Source organism: Strigops habroptila, chromosome 7 (genome assembly GCF_004027225.2).
Source record: "Strigops habroptila isolate Jane chromosome 7, bStrHab1.2.pri, whole genome shotgun sequence".
Taxonomy (NCBI): domain Eukaryota; kingdom Metazoa; phylum Chordata; class Aves; order Psittaciformes; family Psittacidae; genus Strigops; species Strigops habroptila.
In genome coordinates, this window is record NC_044283.2 from 49,669,989 (window position 1) to 49,689,701 (window position 19,713).

General features: G+C 41.1%; 1 protein-coding gene across 5 annotated transcripts in view; it reads left to right on the forward strand.

Annotated features, from left to right (window-relative positions):
* The window catches only part of LOC115610579 (melanopsin-like), a 73,850-nt gene extending 60,687 nt beyond the window's left edge, over positions 1 to 13,163 (forward strand). For all 5 annotated transcript variants that reach the window (XM_030492303.1, XM_030492305.1, XM_030492304.1 and 2 more), the window contains 3 exons: positions 3,836 to 4,010; positions 8,630 to 8,779; positions 12,704 to 13,163. In XM_030492303.1, the coding sequence (XP_030348163.1) occupies positions 3,836 to 4,010; positions 8,630 to 8,779; positions 12,704 to 13,093 (715 nt within the window). In that variant the 3' untranslated portion in view covers positions 13,094 to 13,163. The remainder of the gene's footprint in view (positions 1 to 3,835; positions 4,011 to 8,629; positions 8,780 to 12,703) is intronic.
* The last annotated feature ends 6,550 nt before the right edge of the window (positions 13,164 to 19,713 follow it).

The following is a 19,713-nucleotide window of genomic DNA, read 5'->3' on the forward strand; positions in this document are numbered from 1 at the left end:
CATGGACATAATGTGTTTTTGAAACATTGGCAGTGAAAAATACTTTATTATATAAAAAGCAAAATGCTTGTAATGAACTTCTATTCAGCATAACTCTAGATTTTTCTGTAAGTCTTTCAAAACATATCTACCACAAAGAGGTGCTGCATTAAAAGTGTGGATGAAACATGGGTATGCCATGTTGATAAATGTGATAAATGTACAAATGCCACTAGATGGCAGGGTTAGTCGTCGGTATGAAGTTTGTTTCATCTAGGAAGTGGAAAAGCTGCTAAGCTATGTTGCCCGAAAACTAGGATTTGGGAGCTGGAAACTGAGTTTGTTGTTTTGAATGCCTGATAAATGACAGTGCAGTTGTAAGAACAGTTAAAGATTCTCAGAAGGCTGGTGGAAATACACTTAGAAATGGTGAAAACGTATATTATGTTTGAAAATGCCTGCTATCGTAACTAACATCGCTTTACATCCTCCAAAAACCTGAGCTCATCTTAGTTTTTGAAGGTTCCAGAGCATTTTAATTTAGAATAGGAGAATGACTAGTCTCTGATGGCTTGCAGAAGTTGAATGAGAAGTTTTGCATGGCTGGCTGACACATTATGAACCTGGTATTTTTTTTTTTCTAATCCAAAGCTATTATGTTGAGTGATTCCTTATATTATTTCTGCAAGATCAAGTCAGTGTTTTCAAAGGAGATACCACAGAGTGAACTGCTTCAATTAGTCTTTTTTCTACCACCAGCATTGGCCTTTCCAAGTAAAACTAAAAAAATTTCCACAACAAAATTTCAGACACTCTTAAAAAGTGTTTTGTTTTACTTTTTCCCTGCTTCCTAATTTGTATTTCTAGACATATCAACAAGAGAAGGGTTTATGGAGTTCTCGTGAATACTTTTCACTGAAAGACCTGGGAGTCTTTCAGTCAGGAAAAGAAGTAATGTTGGGTCCCTTGTGATCATTAAGCATGCAGTTTTAAAACTGAAAAAGCAGCTACAGTACACCAGCAACTCAGCTGGTGACAGTATGTTGGCAGGACCAATTTTGCTTGAACAGTAAATAATGAATATGTATGTAAAGATCAGAGTTTCTGGATAATTTCCAAATCTTCTAATAATTCATGTTATGAGTTGAAAGTAATTTATTCAATGATGGATAAGTGGGACAGTCTGTTCAGGCACAAGACTTAAGGGTTTGGGCAGGGGATGAATTACCATTTTGTATTGGAACTACCGAAACAAATTAAATCTAAGTTATTTTCCAAATCTTTCTAGAAGGAGGAATTTAGAAATCAGGACCTAAAGAATTCGGATATGTCCCAAACAAATGATGTACAACTACAAGAGCAAGGTGCTTTTTTGCACAGAGAATTGCTGTCACTTAACACCCCAGCAAATCAGAGAAGTCTTTTTGTGGAGTTTCCTTATCTTAAGCAACAAAAAAAAAAGTAAATTACAACGAATGTAACAGAAAATGTAACAGTGACCTTCATGCTGGCACTTGGCTTTTAAGAACTGGTCTAGAGATGGATTGTTGTATACCCCTGCCAACCCACTCCCCACCAGTATAAAGAAGAAAATTACTTCTTTCCCTGATAACTATCACTAGAAGTAACAAATGTGAGTAAGTAAGGAAATGTGTACAAATTTTTAATTCAGGAAATGCTGTTTTGTGTGAGAAGGAAGTTTTTACTCCTTTAACGACCTGTGTGTGAGAGAACATCACTTGGCTGTGTTAGAGTGAATGCTGAAACTTCCTTAGATTTTGGAAGTTTTAGGTTTTGTAGTCGTTTGTTCATAGCAAGCAGGGAAATTCTGTACCTTTGTGTTTCCGATTTGCTACCAAGTGAAGCACAATTGTACAAAAATTATTTGTTCAAAACTGGTCCATCATAAATAACTGAATAATCATAAATAATTTTGATATGCATTATTTTCTAAAAAATGTGTTTGCAATTATTACATATTTTACTTTGATATTTATTTCAAAGGTTTATAAAAATATCATTAAATAAGCGCCTCAGTTTATACCTAGTTTGTACTTCACACATACAGTATTAAAACACCTTTCAAAATCTGTTCCTTCGTTCCAGCCCACAAAATGTCCCTCAACAGTCCTCCTAAATATTAGTAAAAATGAAACTCTGGTTCCTCAAAACATCAATAATAATGTTCTTATGTTGTCCTTGAAAATTCACCATTAGACATACATTTCCTGAACCTTCAGCGTGAGGTCTCTGCATGAAATCCTACTTAATAAACAGGATGGTATGTTTTACATGAACTTGAAGTTATTGAATAGTTTACAATACGAGGTAGGCTGTGGCAGACATCAAAAGTTACATCTATCTCTGAGGGAAGTGGCTCAGCTTCTCAGCTGGGGATAAAAGCTGTCAACTGCTTTTTCAGCACCCGCCTGAGGTCTTCAACATGAAAATGAGCTTATTGGGGCTTAGCATTTTCTCATGTCTTGTAAATCCCTGCTGATTCTCAGAACTTATTTTCTGCACGAGACTAGCTCTCTTTTTTATCCAGCTCCGTGTGGGCAGCCTTCTGCACCTCTAAGCAGCTCGGTGGGGCTCTGCCAGCTCACTGGCAGGTACCTCAACAGAATCAGGAATGATGGTGCGACAGGAAGCTTTCTTCAGTCCTCGTCTCCACTGTAGGCACAGAGTTGCGGTTCAGTTGCCTTTGAAGTTGTAAGGAAGGACACACAGAAGTCTGGTATACTGAGAATGGTGATGATGCCAAATATTGGGGTTTGTGGGGTTTTGTGGTGGTGGGTTTGTGTTTGGTTTTTTTACTGATTGACAAACTAGTGACCCCATAATCAGGTCTCTGATACTTGAATGTGTGGGATCTTTTCCAAGAATAGAAATGATGACTTAAAATGTACTAATTATTCAACAAACCTGGTAACTATAGAAGCAAAGATTTTACAGTATACATCCACTTGACTTGCATCTCAGTGTAAAGTCAATATCCTAACATCCTTCACTGATCCATAAGTCCTGTGCATCAGTTGTTTTCCATATGCCTTGTTGCTGTCTTGCTTCTTGACTCCTTCATTTAGCTTTATGCCAAAATTAACTTCATCTGTTGGGCTGAAATAACAGACTGGGAGGCACTGGGGAGGTGTTATAGCAAATGGAGTGCTCTGGCTAGCATCACCCTGCCAGTTCTTGGCGGCAGCAAGGAGCAAGGCCAGGTGGCATTGTGCAGGAGAGGCTCTTGGGCTCTTCTGCTCCATATGAGGCCAGGGATGAGGTCAGGAGAAATAGACTTATAAAACCATGACTGAGATTTCTATTTAATGAATAAGGAAGTTTTAAAATTCTTTGGGGCCTGGACCATCCTTCTCCCCTGTGCTTTTACGGAGTGTTAATTCCTGATAGGAGTTTATAGGAGCTGCCGTGATACAAATAAGTAACAATATCTGATTCTTCTGGCCCTCTTCTCCTTCCTCTTTTCCACTTCTCCTGTGCCTTTGCACAGTGAAGAACTTCGTACCAGCTAACCTGAAAGCTTTCTGGGCTAGCCTTTTAATTAAATCAGAAGCAATCATATTCTTCAATATATTTTCAATTCTTATTACTTATCCATGCAGCTCTTCCATATGTGTTTTGACCCAAGGCCCAGAAGCCACCTGCTATTTTCCTTTCAGCCTGTTAAGTAGTTTCCACTAGATATACCACGCTTTTTCCATGTAGTCTTTAAGACCTCCTCAATCAAAACAGAAGCTGTGCTGAGGTTGTGGAAAGAGACGGTACTTTCACCACGTGATTTTCAAAGCCATGCCGTCAATGTGCCATCTGTTCTTTTTCTTGTCCTGTTTTCCTTCAGAAAAACCATCCACAATGCTGTTCCCTGCTTGAGGTTCCTAATACGAATATCGAAGAATGATGTCCTGAGAGGCTCCATGAATGAGTCATCATTCAGGACTTCTCTCTCCAGCCATCAGTCTCTTGCTGGCAGGACCAAGAGCACTTGTGTTTCATCAGTTTCCACTGGAGAAGCTGTAAGTCTTTTCTTGTTTCCATGAAGGAAAGTGAGTATAATGTTTTTCCGACTTCCAAAATAAGTGACTCTACAAATACATATTCAAAATTAGAGAATGGAAAAGGGGGGAGGGAGGGGCAGCACATCTGCATGGTTCAGATGCTTACTGGGACTATGGATGTTCCAGTTAAGCCTTTAATGTGAATTTAAAAGAGCCATTATCAGGCCCTCCCCATGTCACCAATCACTTCCTATAATTCAGTATCTGAGGGGGCTGGAGGAGTTTTCTAACCTATCCAGAAGCTGTCTTATTAGTTTAAGGGAAGTCCATTTCCTGCAGGACAATCTTTTTTATTTGTTTCCCTGGATTTTAACCATGAGGAGTAGAAGACTCCTGCACCTAGGGCAAGGTGGGGTGTTTCGTAAGGCTGGTGATTCAGCGAGTTATAAATAAAAGGACCCTTTGGGTGTCTTCATAGCACCTCTCAGGATGACCTCCCCTGCCCCTCTAAGCCACAGGAAGCCAACCTTGCCTGCAGAGGTGCTGGGAAGGTGGCTCTGGGGAGAGATGGCTGCCATGGCTGGGGCTGGGCTGGGGCTGGCCCTTGCAGGGATCTGCAGTGCTCCACACTGAGCTTGGATGTAAGAAACCTCCCAGAGTGACGGCTGCAGTCAGTAACCTTTCACAAAGGTATAAATCACTGTGACAGACTGAGTGGCAAACTCTTGGCTCTCCCCTCGAGCCAGGTGGCAGCGGTCTGAGCGAGGATGGGGCTCCATTATTTGCATGCTTTCAGGGTGCTGCTGCTGAGAGTCAGGCCATGGAGCTGCATTTCACTGAGATTGTAACAACAGTGAGTATTTTCAGGAAGACTGAGCTTCTTGATGTAGAAATGGACCTAGGACCACCAGGAAAACCAGCATGAAAGTGCACCAGTCTCAGACAAGATAATTTAGCACTGAATTTTCTCCTGGAGAAGGAAGTTCCTTTCAGGGAGCAGCATCAGGGAGGTTTCTGAACTCAGTCATAGAAGACAGACTGTAAAGCAAACACACCTGAGCAAAAAATGCAGTGTTCACTGGGAAACCAAGCAGTCCCAGCCCATGTGAGCACTATGCCCAGGGTGCTGACATGAAATTCAGGCCTTCGGCTGAGAAATCACAAAACAGAATGAAAAAAACCAACCCAACCAAAACCTAAAACCCAACCAAAAAACCCCCAACAAACAAAAAAACCACTTCAACCACTTGAAGTCCCTGAGGGGAAGGCTCACTGCCTGAGCCCTAATGAAACAAAATCTATCCCATTACAAAAGACAGGTTACTTCGCAGTCCATGCTGCTGCTTCCTCTCTTGCATATTAACCATATAGCTGCATCAGGTAGACTTCCAGTTGAAGTGACTAACTGTGATTCACTGGGTAGCCTCAGCCATACAGCTTGTGAAGTTGTGAATCATTTAGGAATAGGGGTCCTCTTCCACTTTGTGACTGTATGTCACGTACCACAGCAGTATTCCTAGCTATCACTAAACAGCTTATGGATTACTGCATTACAGACAGGTATAATGAAGATATTTAAACATCATGGAATCACTTAAATGGGGTGTGTTTTGTCATTCAAAATTAGCAGGTGATTAAATACCATGCAATGTTCAAGCAGACCTTGTCTAGAAGTTACAAGCATTTACTATAGTGTTTCATAAAATGTCTACCATAAAATTTCTTTTAAATTAAAACAATAAATGGAAGAGTGAAAGGCCTCTCTTAGCAAAGCCTTTTTTAGTGTACTGTTGTTCAGCTTTGAGCCAAAGTGAGTTTGAAGTGTGTGATGGGGCTCCTGTGGAGTGTGACACTACCGTACTGCACAGCATGAGGATCCCCAAATCATAGAATAGTTTGGGTTGGAAGGGACCTTCAAAGGTCATTTAGTCCAAACCCCACTGCAATAAATAGGGGCATCTTCAACTAGATCAGGTTGCCCAGAACCACATCCAGCCTGGCCTTGATTTGCTTGTCTAGGCTCCCATAGTCTTCAGGGCACAGGAAGCACTTTCATGTTTATCTCTATATTAGGGCAAAGACCTTAATAAGATAGAAAAATAGGGTGACTCACTTTGTATGGGCTATGAAATTTAGTGTTTGTCTTGGCTCTAAATAATAATAGATTTATTATATATATATAATAGATTTAAGCAGATTAAATACTCTAAATAAATGCATAAATATTTCTGTTGCAATGTAAATTAAAGTTAGGTAATATATCCTGCTGACTTAATTCCATTCACAGACCACTGATTACGCAATGATGCATGAAAGTATCGACTGTGATGATTTTGTAGACTGTAAAATACCCAGATCATCCTTGAAATATGAGGTTAGTATGTGCAACATGCCAATACTGTACTTTTAGAAAAGGAGTATGTGTGTATATATATATACTACATATATAGAACAGCTTGAGCAAACAGAGCACCCACACGTACCTGATTCCCCTTGAGATCATGGGGACTACCTGTCTGTTTACATTTGTGCTTCAATCCCCCTGTACTCAGCACTGGTGAGGCTGCACCTGGAATACTGTGTTCAGTTTTGGGCCCCTCACTACAAGAGAGACATTGAGGTGCTGGAGTGAGTCCAGAGAAGGGCAACGAAACTGGTGAAGGGTCTGGAGCACAAGTGTGATGAGGAACGGCTGAGGGAACTGGGGAGGTTTAGTCAGGAGAAAAGAAGGCTCAGGGAGGACCTCATCTCTCTCTACAGCTACTTGAAAGGAGGATGGAGCAAGGAGGTAGCTTGTCTCTTCTCCCAAGCAACAAGGGATAGTACAAGAGGAAATGGCCTCAGGCTGCACCAGGGGAGGTTTAGATTGGGTATCAGGAAAAATTTCTTCACCAAAAGGGTGGTCAGACATTGGAACAGGCTGCCCAGGGAAGTGGTGGAATCACCATCCCTGGAAGTTTTCAAAATCCGTGTGGATGAGGCCCTTAGTGACATGGTCTAATGGTGGACTTGGCAGTCCTGGGGTAACAGCTGGACTTGATGATCTTAAAGGTCTTTTCAAACCTACTTGATTCTATTCTATGATTCTATGATTCATTCACTGGTCATAGATAGCACGTCTAGTGACATGGAAATGGGTTGGCATAGTTTAAAACAGGGATGGTTCCTCGTTTACTTATTTCCAGCCTTTTTTTGCCCCCTTCAAGTTTTAAATTTCCTTGACTTACAGTTCATTCCTACATTCTCTCCCCATTAATCCATTGTTTGCTGTCAAATGAGGTAATTTCAGCTGGATCACACACCTTGATCCAAGAAGCTTTCTGTTCTTCACTGTTGGTCGCTACTCGGTTTTGGTTAATTGGGAGTTAGCAGGTTATTGTGTGTGTTTGGTTGGGGGTGCTGTTTAAAGAGATGGTATAACATGGATAAGAGGATTCAGTCTTTGGCACAACTTTGGCTTAGGATTCACAAACAAAACACCTACTGTTAGCAATGTGTAGCACCATGTTGTGCTAAGTGGATGCATCCAAAGGTAGTTGTCCTTGGGGCAACTGACAGCTCAGTGCAGCTGTACAGTTTTTAGCTGAAACAGCAGCTGCTGAAATAAAAGCTAAGCTCAACAACTCTCGCATGGCAGCAGGACTGAGTGAAAGTTTGGAATGCTCCAATAAAGTGTTGATGGGCAGGAATGACATCAGCAACACTGTAAAAGACACGCCCGTTGCCACCAACGCTTTCCTCTGTGTGTTGTGTACATCTTAGTGTTGGGAGCCAACATAGTCACAAGTCATATAAAGCTGTACTTACAGTTTGATTCTACAAGGGAGGAAAAATAAAGAGGTGGCAATACATAGATGTGTGAGCAAGGTGATGCAGTGGAATTATGCACTAGCTTCCCACTTGTGTGGAAGCCTATCTGTCCGTTCATCCATGCATCTGTATCTAAAAGCTGGTGTGCAAAGTAGTGGAAAGATTTCACCATTGATATTCAATAAAAAAGTCACCACAAAGTTAGGGATGATGGATGGCCTCTGCCCAAGCCTGTAAATAGAATGGCACGGTTGCAATGTCATGATTGTGCTCCATTACTGGCATGCTATTAGAAAATCAGTGCAGAATCCACTCATTGCCTCCCATCCACTAATGATGGTTCAGAGAAGCAGCAAGTTCATGGGGCTTGAGAAGCCCTGGGCATTCTGGTTATCCAGCTAGGATGTGTACAAATGTGGGTTTGGACCTGTTCATGTCCATGGTTTTGTACCAGCTGATGGTCATGCAGAATGCCATAAGCCGTATTAAACATATTGGTGGTATTTGCTCCCATCTTTAGACTTCAGGTGCTATGCAGCTACAAGCATAGCACAAACAATGAGATAAAAAAGGGTGAAAAACATACTGGTGAAAAGAGATTACATAATTTTTCATTATTTCAAAGAATTTTTTGGTTCAGAAAAATAGTCCAGGGTCAGTGACAAGATTAAAAATCAAGCCTCTCCCCAGTACAGTTTTGAGGGTGAGGCCTGTGTTATAACAGCTTTAGTTTTCTGTAAGTGTGTGTGGTTTCTGCTAGTGTTGGAGAAGTTTTAGAATTTGAGAAAGGATGTACCTGTCTGAAATTCTTCATCATTTGTGATTAGACCTGGAGTGATGTAGAGCTTGACCCTGTAGAGCCAGCTCATAAGAAACTGCAGCCTTGCCGAAGTCACTCTTTCTCAACAAGTCCGAGACAGGAGAAGAGAGACCTGCTCCCAAAGACCTGCAGCTGCGATGCAGCAACTGCAGAAAAGGTAAGGAAAAGTCTCTGCTGGGGACTCTCCATTTTAGTGTTATTCTTGCTACAGAAAGCACAGTCAGTAGCTTCAAATGTAAGAAGTTGAAATCTTTGTCTCTTTTCCTGTTTATCTAACCCAGCTCTGGTTCCTCCCATCCTGACCCTTGTGTCCACATTGTGGTAGCCTCCTTTTATTACAAAGTCAGGGTTGCAAAAGAATTTGACATCATAGAAGCCACCTTTTTCCTTCTTTTCAGAAAAAACATTAAAATGTTTTATTTTTGTTGAGGGGGAAGACACGAAAGAAACTCCCATTTCTCCCTAAGGGTGGGAGAGTCTGGCAGCTGCCACCCTTCCCTCACTGAAAGAGGAGATGGTGAGTACTCAGCGCATCTTCTGCGGATGAATCACACTCGTTGCCCAAACCGCTGCAGTTTGGTGTCATGCCATCCAGGAGCCCCTTGTTCTGAGGAACTTCATAGGATGAGAGCAGTAGGTCATCTATGAGTCAGCATCTGCCAGAACCATAACACCAGTTTTGAAATGAGTATTTGTATGGGTGGCACAATGTCAAGCATATCAAAGTGCTGCATTTTTTGGCAGGTTTACAATCCTCTGTCTGGACTGAGTAGCACCTACTTTTTGATGCAGGCACCCTTTCTTGGGGTTACTCTAGTGTGTGTAAACAAACATCCACACCTTGGTCAGCTACAGCGTCTGCTTCTGTCCCTTCTGTTCCCTTCTAGTTCTGAGGCAAATTGTCTAGAGAAAGCATAGTTTAATGCAGGAGCTATTCTGGAAATTTCCAGCCAGCCGATGAACTGGTTCCTGCATGCGTCTTCCCTGTCTTCTTTCATGTGTCTCCTTAAGATCAAGTCCTGAGAAACCTTGATCTTTCCCTGCAACTGTTGTGATAGTATTGATGGAAAAACAATGAATTCAAATATAGTGGCAGGCGACATGGGCTCAAATCTACTACCCACCTCTGCTGTCCTCCATCACTAGCCCAGCGCGTCCAGCGTGGTAGCCAAGTGTCAAAAAGACAAGAGATTGTCTCCAGGTTCTGGAGAACCACCGGCTTTCAGTCTCATGAGGAAGGAGAAGGAAAATAAATCTGGGGTGGTCTGCATAAAAGTATTCAGTAATTTAAAAAATGATCCTGGATTATGGAATTTATTAACTGCATAGCCCACAAGAATGCTATACTTTGTCCTTGAAAGACATCTGTTGGATTATTTTGATAAATAACTTTCAAACAAAATACTTTCATGCTGAGGCTTTCAGTGGTGTTCATCGAGATGTGTGGAGTTTATTTACATTGAATGTTCAAAGCCTCATTTGCTTTTCTTAGTATGTTCAGCAAAGAAAGATTCCTGTGTGGTGTGAAGCTCCTCTGTGTGTTAGCTAAATGAAGTGCATCATTATTCATTCTATCAATCAGAATAAATATGTATTTGTCAAGCTCAGTTAGAGTGTTTCACTATGTGGCCACCATTTACCCTCAAAAAAATCCCAACGAACACTAAAGAAACCCCACTGCGTTTTTAGATATTTATTTTAAGGTTTCAATAACATTAATGGATTGTCTATGACGGAATTCCAACTATAGCACTTTCAAAAATGCTCCGTTATGGAAATACAAGTGTGAATTTGGTGAAGAGTCACCTAACTTTTTGATTTAACAAAATAGAGTTGAGGGGTTTTTTAAGTAATCTTATACTTCCTTTGTTTTCTTTAAGACTATCTAAACAACATCTAAAAAATTATGTACCTCTGAATTCTTTTCACTGGCTGAGATCAAAACTCCTTAATGCACAGCTGTAGATGGGTTGTCAAAAGAGAAAAGGCATCCCCCAATTGAAAGTCAAAAAGCCAGTCAAAACCCCAGGCTTGATGCGTTCCAGAGCACAAAAACACATGGGACTGCAACAAAGATATGCCACAAAGATATGCTCCAGCCCCATGACTTACTGCAGTTAGTTAGAATGGTAACAGACTTGGTGTAGACTGACATCTGGAAACCTGGTGTGGCAGTGAAGAGGCCTTTTGGAAGCATTAAAATGCAGGCATGTATTATGAGGATAAGATAGGTTTGAATACTTGATTTCAAAAGAGACTTGCCAAGTGTGCTCTCTGCATCCAGGTTTCATGTCAAGGGAATTACCTGGCACGAAAACTATTTAAAAAAACTTAGAAGTGGTGTCCATATCCAAAAGAAACCCTTCTGCTGCAGTGAAAACAGCACTTGAAGCAAGGCAGAGTGGTTTTAGGTTTTTCATTCTATAATTATCTTTCATTTCGAGGAACAGACTTTTCTTCTCTGTCAGGTTGATTTAAACCACTTTTTTTAGCACATTGTTCTTCCCCCCACTTGGGTAGGTAGAGTGGCTGGAGAAATCTTCATCAGTAGGGATCGGTGAATGATTCCTGCTTGTGGAGTGAATTTACACAATGCTTCAGTATATACTAGTATCTTATTTTGTACTCAGACTGACAGAGAAACAGAGGGGAAGAGAGAGAGACTAAAAAATCTGTTGTGGTTTGTTGCGGTTTTTTGAACAACATAATTTGTATGAAAAACAAATGTGTTTTGTTCTCTGTCTGTAAAATCAGACTAGACTTACACTATGCAATGAGATATTCTGCTAAACTACTTACTGAGATGATGACCCCTAAATCTTAATAAATAAAAACTAAAACCAGCCACCATACTCCCTCTCCCTCCCCTCTTCCCTTTTTGATTTAAGGATTTCTCAGTACAAGGGCAGGATCACAGGCCATGGACTAGGTGGAGACAAAGGAGCCAAATTACAGCTCCTGCTGGCTGTAATCATGCTAGAAACCAATCTAACATTTTAAAAAGATGTTTTAGCACCAAACCCCTATAAATCCATGGGAATTACATGCCTGAATGCTTCAAGAAGACTAAAGTTGAATTAATGAGGTTTATGACTAGAACAGGAGTATCTCCAATAGAGGAAAAATTTTTACAAAACTATTATGGGAAGCTCAAGCTATGGAGAGACTCATTGTAGCTAATTAATACGCCTTACAAGTGTATGAAGAGAAATAAACAGAACTGTTACTCTGATAGAGGCTTCATAGCAATCTGAGTAAAACTTTGCTGTACATTGAATTCCATTAGGCTTCCTGGGAATTCACATAGTAATGAGGTAAAAACTGCATTTTACTTTAAATGTTGATTTCCTCCAGGAAGGAGGGACTTCTAACTTCTCTCTATATGTGGCATTTTATAACCTGAACTGTCATTTTCTCTAGCAAGCCAAAATTGGTCACTCATGCCTTCCATTGCCAGAGTATTTAAATATTAAATATCAGTTTCAAAGCTTATTTAGTTTACTCTGGATTTGCATACTTCGTACAAAGAGTTATGGAAAGGTCACAGGGGAGTTGCCATCAGGGCCAAGTAGGAAATTAAGAGTTTTCTCAAAGAAGGCAGATGGGAAATGGTTAGCAAAGCAAAATAGCAGTTGCTGGTTTTCCTTTCTTTGCTGGTAGAAGTACTATCCAATATATGAATGCAAAGCCATTGACTGTCCTGAGACAGTACCAAGAGCCATTTGGGGGTGAGAGAGAGAGAGAGAGAGAAATACAATTATCTGGTACCTTGGGATGTGTTAAAAAGGGATAAATACTTCTCTTAAAATAAGTCAGATATATGAATGGGCTTTTCTTCCTTCTTCTCTTTTTGGTCTCTGCTGATATTTAGGCATGTCTTCTTTTGCCTCATTTAACATCCTGCTTTCCAAGCTGTAGATGTTAACGCACCATGATTTTCCCTCTTTCTAGTAAATGACTCAAGTGTTTAGAAAATATGACCGGTGACTCAAAAAATGGCTAGTGGTGATGAACATTTCAACTACTGGTTTCCATGGTCATATGCTGTATGACAACACTAAAGCTTATGTCTCCATTCCAGGTTTCACTCTCCTCCAGCTGTTTGGAGAAGGTGCTTGGGCAGCCAGTCTTACATGGTACCTCTGCAACCCTTGTGACCAGCTCCCTAAAAGCAGCTTCTCTGCCTGTTGGTCTGAATAGCAGGAGTGTGAGTGGAGGAGGGGACTCATGTACTCCACAAATGGCAACTCAAGAAAGTCAAGTGAATGGAGTCCTGGGCTGCATCATTAGCAATACGGTCCCTCGCATCATCATCATTCCTACCTCAGAGACCAACCTATTTCGAGAGGAACTGGAAGAGGAAGAGACTGAATTATTCCACTTTCATGACAAAAAGGGCAATCTGCTGGACTTGGAAGGGCTTAGCTCATCCATGGAGTTCCTTGAAGCTGTTGAGAAATTTCTATCATAAGTTTCTCAAAAGAAAACTTTCCGGTAATTATTTTCTTGGCATCTTCTCCACTTAATTATACCAAATAACCAAGGCCTTGTAGGTTAGATCATCAGACTTTCTGTATGTTTATACAGTAGTCACTAGGCAGCCTTCAGATTTATCTTTGTCCAGACCAGATCAGGCATGGAAACAGGCTTTCTTTTAGATTATGCTGCAGGAAATGAGCAGTGGAAGACCAGGCAACATGATCGAGTGACATCGGTCGAGTCGTCCGCCTGCTTCATGGGGCCCTGATTTGTAACCACAGATGGAGGTGCCAGCAGAAGGAAAAATGACTGAGCAAAAGCAGGGGTGGCTGCTGAATGTTTCTGCTACCTGTGCATGAAATGGCATTCCTGTTTTGGCCGCTGTCTTCTGGACGGTGATGGGAAGAGCCACAAGAACACAGCTTCCACCAGCCCCAGTGGTAACACAGATGGATCAATGATCTGAACTAGATTTTAATCAACTTATTGTCAGTGTTGCTTTTGTTGTGTTTTGTTTTTTAAATAGGCAGCTTGCTAAAAATAAACAGATGGTGTAACCAGGAAGTGACTGCTTGCCTTCGCAGTTTAGTGCTAGAAGTCCAGATTTTACCTCAGCATTAGCATGATCACCTGAATGTTGAAACACAAGGTGCTGTGTGCTAAAACATATGCTACTACCTATAGAAGCATTTAGAGCACCTTCAGAGTTACAGTCTTGATTAAATATGTGTGGATCCTAACGAGTCTGTGATTAAAAGGGTGAATGTTCACAGCTGCATTGACAAGTCATTGATAAAAAGAAAGCCTTGGCTGCTTTATATAACTTGTCTCTTCAGAGGAGATTCTTCTCCTCTCTAAAATGACACAGTGGATGTCTTCTCCTACTGGTCACTTACCAGAGGATTTCAGAGCAGGTAAAACATTGTCCTGGGGAGAAAACACAGTACTGTGGTGTTTGCTACAGGATCTGCACTTGCATCATTATCTGTGGTTACTGACTGTATTATTTCATCTGTGCTTCACTTTATGGCTCAGGCTCACAGGACCCTCCTAGCATTTTATTCCTAACTGCATTCTTTAATTATTCATTTTTCCATGTTCTCCACTTCCTTCTTTTCTGTCTCTGACTTGTGAATGTAGACAACTTGAACTATATTTTTCTCCGCATAATTATCAGTATGTCTTAGTAGAATGCAGGCATTTATCTGGATTTAATAGTGCAAACGTTTGGTCCAGTGAACGTAGTAGCATTCAGACATCCCACAAGACAGTGAGAGTTTATGTTCATAGTCCTGGTTTATTCCCTTGACTGTATTCTAGATTGTGCAGAGGCCATTGAGAGCATTTCCAATTTTTGTGTATGCACTGGCTGGTCTTGAGAAGTACTTTCTCTTTTCCTGCTCTGCCGATGCAAAAAACAGATGGAAAATAGAAACATAGAAGTATATTCTTTAAACTATTTTTTTATTACAAAAGTTAACACAAATCCTGTTTGCAACTAGCTAGCAAAAACACCACTGAAGAACAAGCTAAAACCCAAAGCAGCACAAGAGAGATAGGAATACCTCACTTGCAGACCTGGGGCTTCACAGGGTGTCAGCACAGCAGACCTTTGAGATGCTTGCTTTTGGTATAGGCTGTGGTTTTTTTAGGGGGAAAACTAAAGCACTGGTGGATTACAGAGGTGATTGCTGAGACAGGATGCCTGTTGCAATGCTAACACTCTTAATGCTGCTATTTATAATTTGAGGTACTCTGCTGTCTAGAGAGCCTCACCAGAAACAAGGCCAACATTCCTCCTTACCTTGTAGAGAAGGGGGGGAAATGGCGGTGGAGCCACATCACATGTGGTTGTCTGTGTGCTCCCCTGGTGCATGGTGCTGGGAGCTAGGGCTCAGCCGGGGCAGCATCACGCTGTGGTACCTGCTGAAGGCTGTGCCCACCCACTCCTGGAATGACAAGGCCATCTGCCATCAGCTCAGCATTTCTAAAGGCAATTCCTCTATCCAAGGTTGGGCACAGTGAGCAGGCAGCGTGGAGCAGCTGCCAGGGACAGGAATGTGGTCTCCTGCAGGTCCTTGGTGCCAGGCTTTCAACCAGGGTGTGGTTTTGGCCGCAGTCATAGAATCATAGAATGGTTTGGATTGGAAAGGACTTTAAGATCATCTAGTTCCAACCCCCCTGTCATGGGCAGGGACAATGAGTAATCAAATGTTAATTAAATACAACGTTCATGGAAAGCAGGGGAGGCTTAATCCTAGGCTAAGCATACTGTCCTGCCATCTCTGATTCTTTCCATTTTTTTTTTGTTGCTGAACCTGTTCTCTCTTATTTGTTTGTTGGTTGTTTGGGTTTTTTTTCCCCATACGTCAACTTGCAGCCAGCGACCCTGCTACTTCTTGCATTTAATATCATCAGCTGCTGTATCTCCTTTCTTCTTGAGCCAGATGTTGAGAAGCAAGTGTTCTTATAAGGCTTCCAAGTCTTATACCCGACTTTTACTGTTCTAATTACTCTAAATAACAATAAGAAAACGTATTTGGTGTAGGCAGGATATTGCTGTAGTTTCAGACAGGAGGAAGAAAGTAAGACCTAAAGTAATGGTCAACAAATTCTTCTGTATCCAGACAAAGCTTTGCATTCTTCTTGTTAGCCTAAAAGATGACTTTCCAGTGATCTCTCGATATGTGCTGGTACTAGCAAAGTGTATCAGAAAACTAGAGGGCTTGAGGTATGTGCAAAGAAGTGTTTCACTTTTATACTGTTAATGTCATATACTATTAGTACCATTGCTTCTAAAGCTAATGTCAAGATAACTGTTTACATCAACTGATGTAGGCTAGAATGGCAAATGAGATAGCAGTAGGGAGATAAAACATAAAGTTGTATGGAATATCAGATAGACATTACATTCACTGTGAGACTTCTGCAGCAACATCAGTCACAGAGTTAAACGAGTCTTAAATTGACTACCACAATACAGGAAAAATTTGCAAACTTCTCTGTTGCCACAATAGAATATTGCACATAAAATTGTACAATGTTAACTGTTGCTTCCTATTTCACAAAGGAATGTATTGACTCACTCGCATGGAATAAAAAAATCTTAGGCATTAAACTAATGTATCCACTGCTTGTTTTTCTTATTTAATCATTAATTTCAGGAGCCAGAAGGAGAAATGACAAAGCTGAATCAAAGCTTTTGAAACCTGTGCTGTGATCCAGTGAATATTAAGTTACGTATGTAACCTTATTTTCAAGTCATTGAGACTGCTCATACGCAACTAAGCAGTCTACTGCTTGAGTGCAGAGCATCTAAAATTAGAGTTCACCGAGATGGTAAAAATCTGAAGTTGATCAGCAGGTTTTGAAATACAGTGACTTCAACTGGAATGTCAGGAATTGGATGAACAAATCTGAAAAAAATTAACCAAAGTCAATACACTAGAACTGTGACAGCAGTCTTCGATCTTTGTCCTAAATCTGAATGACAGTTAACCAGCAATTGTATTTTTTATGCTGAATCTTTGTATAACAGCACAGTTATAGGATATTTCCAGTGTTCATGAGTAACAGAAGACTCAGACCACAAGTGTAAACATTTTCTTTTTCCCTGGACAATGAATTTATTTTTTTATAGCTAAATCAATGGTTATATAAAGGTTCCAAAAAAGAAGAAGAAAAAAGACCTTACTTGAATCTTAATGAATTTTGCTGCCTTTGGTTGGTATGAAGCACGACCTGGTACCACTTTCTTCCAGAAAGCTCATTCAGTTGCCAGACATCCTTCCATTTCTCTCCTCTCAGGAGACACCCCTGAATAATAAAACCCACTCTGCTATCTGAAAAATGTTTATGTTGTGATGTGCAAAACAGGAAAATACTGGGAGGCCAATACCCTCTTTTTTAATTTCCTTTTATTTTTTTCCCCTCTTTTTTTACAGCTGCTTTTTATTGATTTCCTGTGTGTCCTTGATATTTTTTGTTTGGTTCTTTCACAAACACATGAAAGCCATGTAGGCTAGTAAGGAGCTGGAAACTTAGCTGTGTATAATGCAGTGTTTTAAGTGCGGACTCCTCTTATAAGAGTAGATCAAAACTGACCATAGTGCTTCGGTTCAAAAGCACATGTACTGGATAACTGCAGGATGAAGTTGGACAAGATGGATGCAGCTGAAATGGGTCATATCAGCACAAGCTGATGATCATTTCTTGCTTTGCACCTCATCCACAGGCTCAGACTATACATCAATGTTCTGTCTGCACACCTTGAATAGACAGGTATAGAAGTGGAGAGTTTGGTGCTGGGATGCCTTTGTTGTGCCTGTCACATTTACCTGTGTATTAACATGCACTAGAGCTTACTAAGAACTCGGATGTCTGTCCATATATTTTACTTGCTTAATGATGTGCCTGGGTAGCACTCATGTTTGCACTCTGGTTGCACTTGTCAGAGCTACAGGTGGTAGCAGGACATGAAAAGTTAACTGCAAAATGTCAAAGTCAGGTGTAAATCCACCGTTACTAATTCTTCCCTGTGCCAGCGGGGGGATTTATCTGCGTGCCAGCAATCCTGGTGCCAATACTTCATGGTAGAGCTTCCTGAGAGAAAATTTCTGAAGGGGATGGACTCTTACACAATACATTGACATTTTTATTCTGAAAATTTTACTCTATGGTTGTGTATCATGTAGGCATTTTTATTTAAAAAGTCAGTTGTGTTCTTCACCTGAAAACAAAGCTTCAGAAGACCCTTGTCATCTTCAGGACCTTGTGCTGGATGGAATGAGCCAAAGACATGGGCAGAAACATATGAGGAGATGGGGTGCTTGCCATGCATGGTCCCCAGGGTGATACACGTGCCAAGGAGCAAGTCTGATCCCCATATAATGGTCAGACACATGCGCTAGTGGGTGCAGGTGAAAATGGTGTTTTCCAGAAATTTATAGGGAACTGAGGGTGAGTAGATTTTCATGGAGACAACAGAGGATGCCTCCCTAGAGTTTTTCCTTCCAAATTTCAGGTTCCTTTCCACTGTAAGCAGGTGGTAAAGCCCTTCAAAGGAACAGATGGATGTATGTAATGTTAACAACTAATTTTCCACAGGCGTGCTCTTGGAAACAAATGATCCCTATTTCCTGAGATGGAGAAAAAAAATTTCAGCCCAGAGCACACTACAAGTGTGGAAAATGTGAGGCTGAACGCATTTGAGTTTGGTAAATGTAAACCAAATGAAAACAGAAGCTCATAGTGGAAATTGTTGAGCCACAAGTAGTGCAGAGAAATGGCCAACTCCATCTTCATAAAAGATGTAAAAAGCTGTATCCAGACAATTAATACACCCAGGCCTTTTAGTCTAACCCCATCTATGGACAATCCAACAGAAATGAACTCAGAGCCACCAGCAGCTTTGTCATGCTTCGGTCATTCTCTAGGGACTCAGCTTTCTGGGCACCAGCATGTGAAGGAAAAGGGGATGAAAAGGTTCTCTTACGAGAGCAAACTTCATTTGCCTTGTTAAACCCAGCAGAAAAAGACGGAGGGGGATATGACTGCTATCTTTACATGTGCCTGGGGAGGAAAACAGACTGTACTAGCAAAGTGTCTATTTTGGCACAGGAATAAGTTACCATAAACTGTCTGTGAATTAACATATTCTGAAAATTACATGGGGTTTTAAGCATTGAGGGGATTTTTTGAGCCTGGGGCATGTGCGTTGTGGACACAAGAGAAACAACTGTGTTTTGTACTAGGCTCAAGCCTCACATGAGCAATGACATGCGGCCAGCTGTAGCCCCAGTGGCAGCAATCAGTAGCCAGTGTCAGACACCGATTGCTTCAATAAGTTTATAATTAATTCTTTTAAAGTGCAAATTCCCACAGAAACAAATCCTGGTATTAAAAATGTCTTGAGATGAACAATTTGCTGATGATTTTAAGTAGGCTGAGGTTCTTTTGAGTCTCAGTGCGTGGGTGACTGTCAGGAGAGTGCACAAGGCAAGAGTCTTGCTGGAGAATGCAGCAAATTTCCTGACAATGTACAACCATCAGGCAAGTAACTGCTTCTGATTTGAGGAGGGGAAAAGTTGCCAAGTGACCAGTAGAATCTCTGTCATCCTTTTTGCAAATTAAGTGGAAAAATTGCCTGGAATTTTGCAACATGGAAATAACTTGAGCTCCAGCTGCCTGGAAGGGCTGAGCCTGCATTTTGTTATATTTCTGTCCTCGCTGTCATGCTGCCTAAAAGCCACCACTTTTCTGGGGCTGGGAGTTGAGCTTATTTGGCCTTCTCCTCCTGGCCCCAAATTGTGTTTACAATTTGCAGTGTAGCTTCAAGACCTTGTTTTTCAGCATCAGAGAGCCCAGGAGCAAGTGTTGAAGCCCCAAACAGGCCCATGGGGCTCTCCAATACATGCCTTATCCTTCCAGCCTTTAGTCTACCAGATGTGCTGGTCTGTGACGCCAAGAGAAAGAGGCAAGTGAAAAGAAGTCTTCTGTGGTTTTCCATGGTTTCACTATCTTGCCTATTTCGGAGTGACTGGTTTTTTTTCTTTCTTTCTTTTTTTCTCATGGATGCCTTGGCACATATCCCTGCTGGCCTGGGGTGCTTGC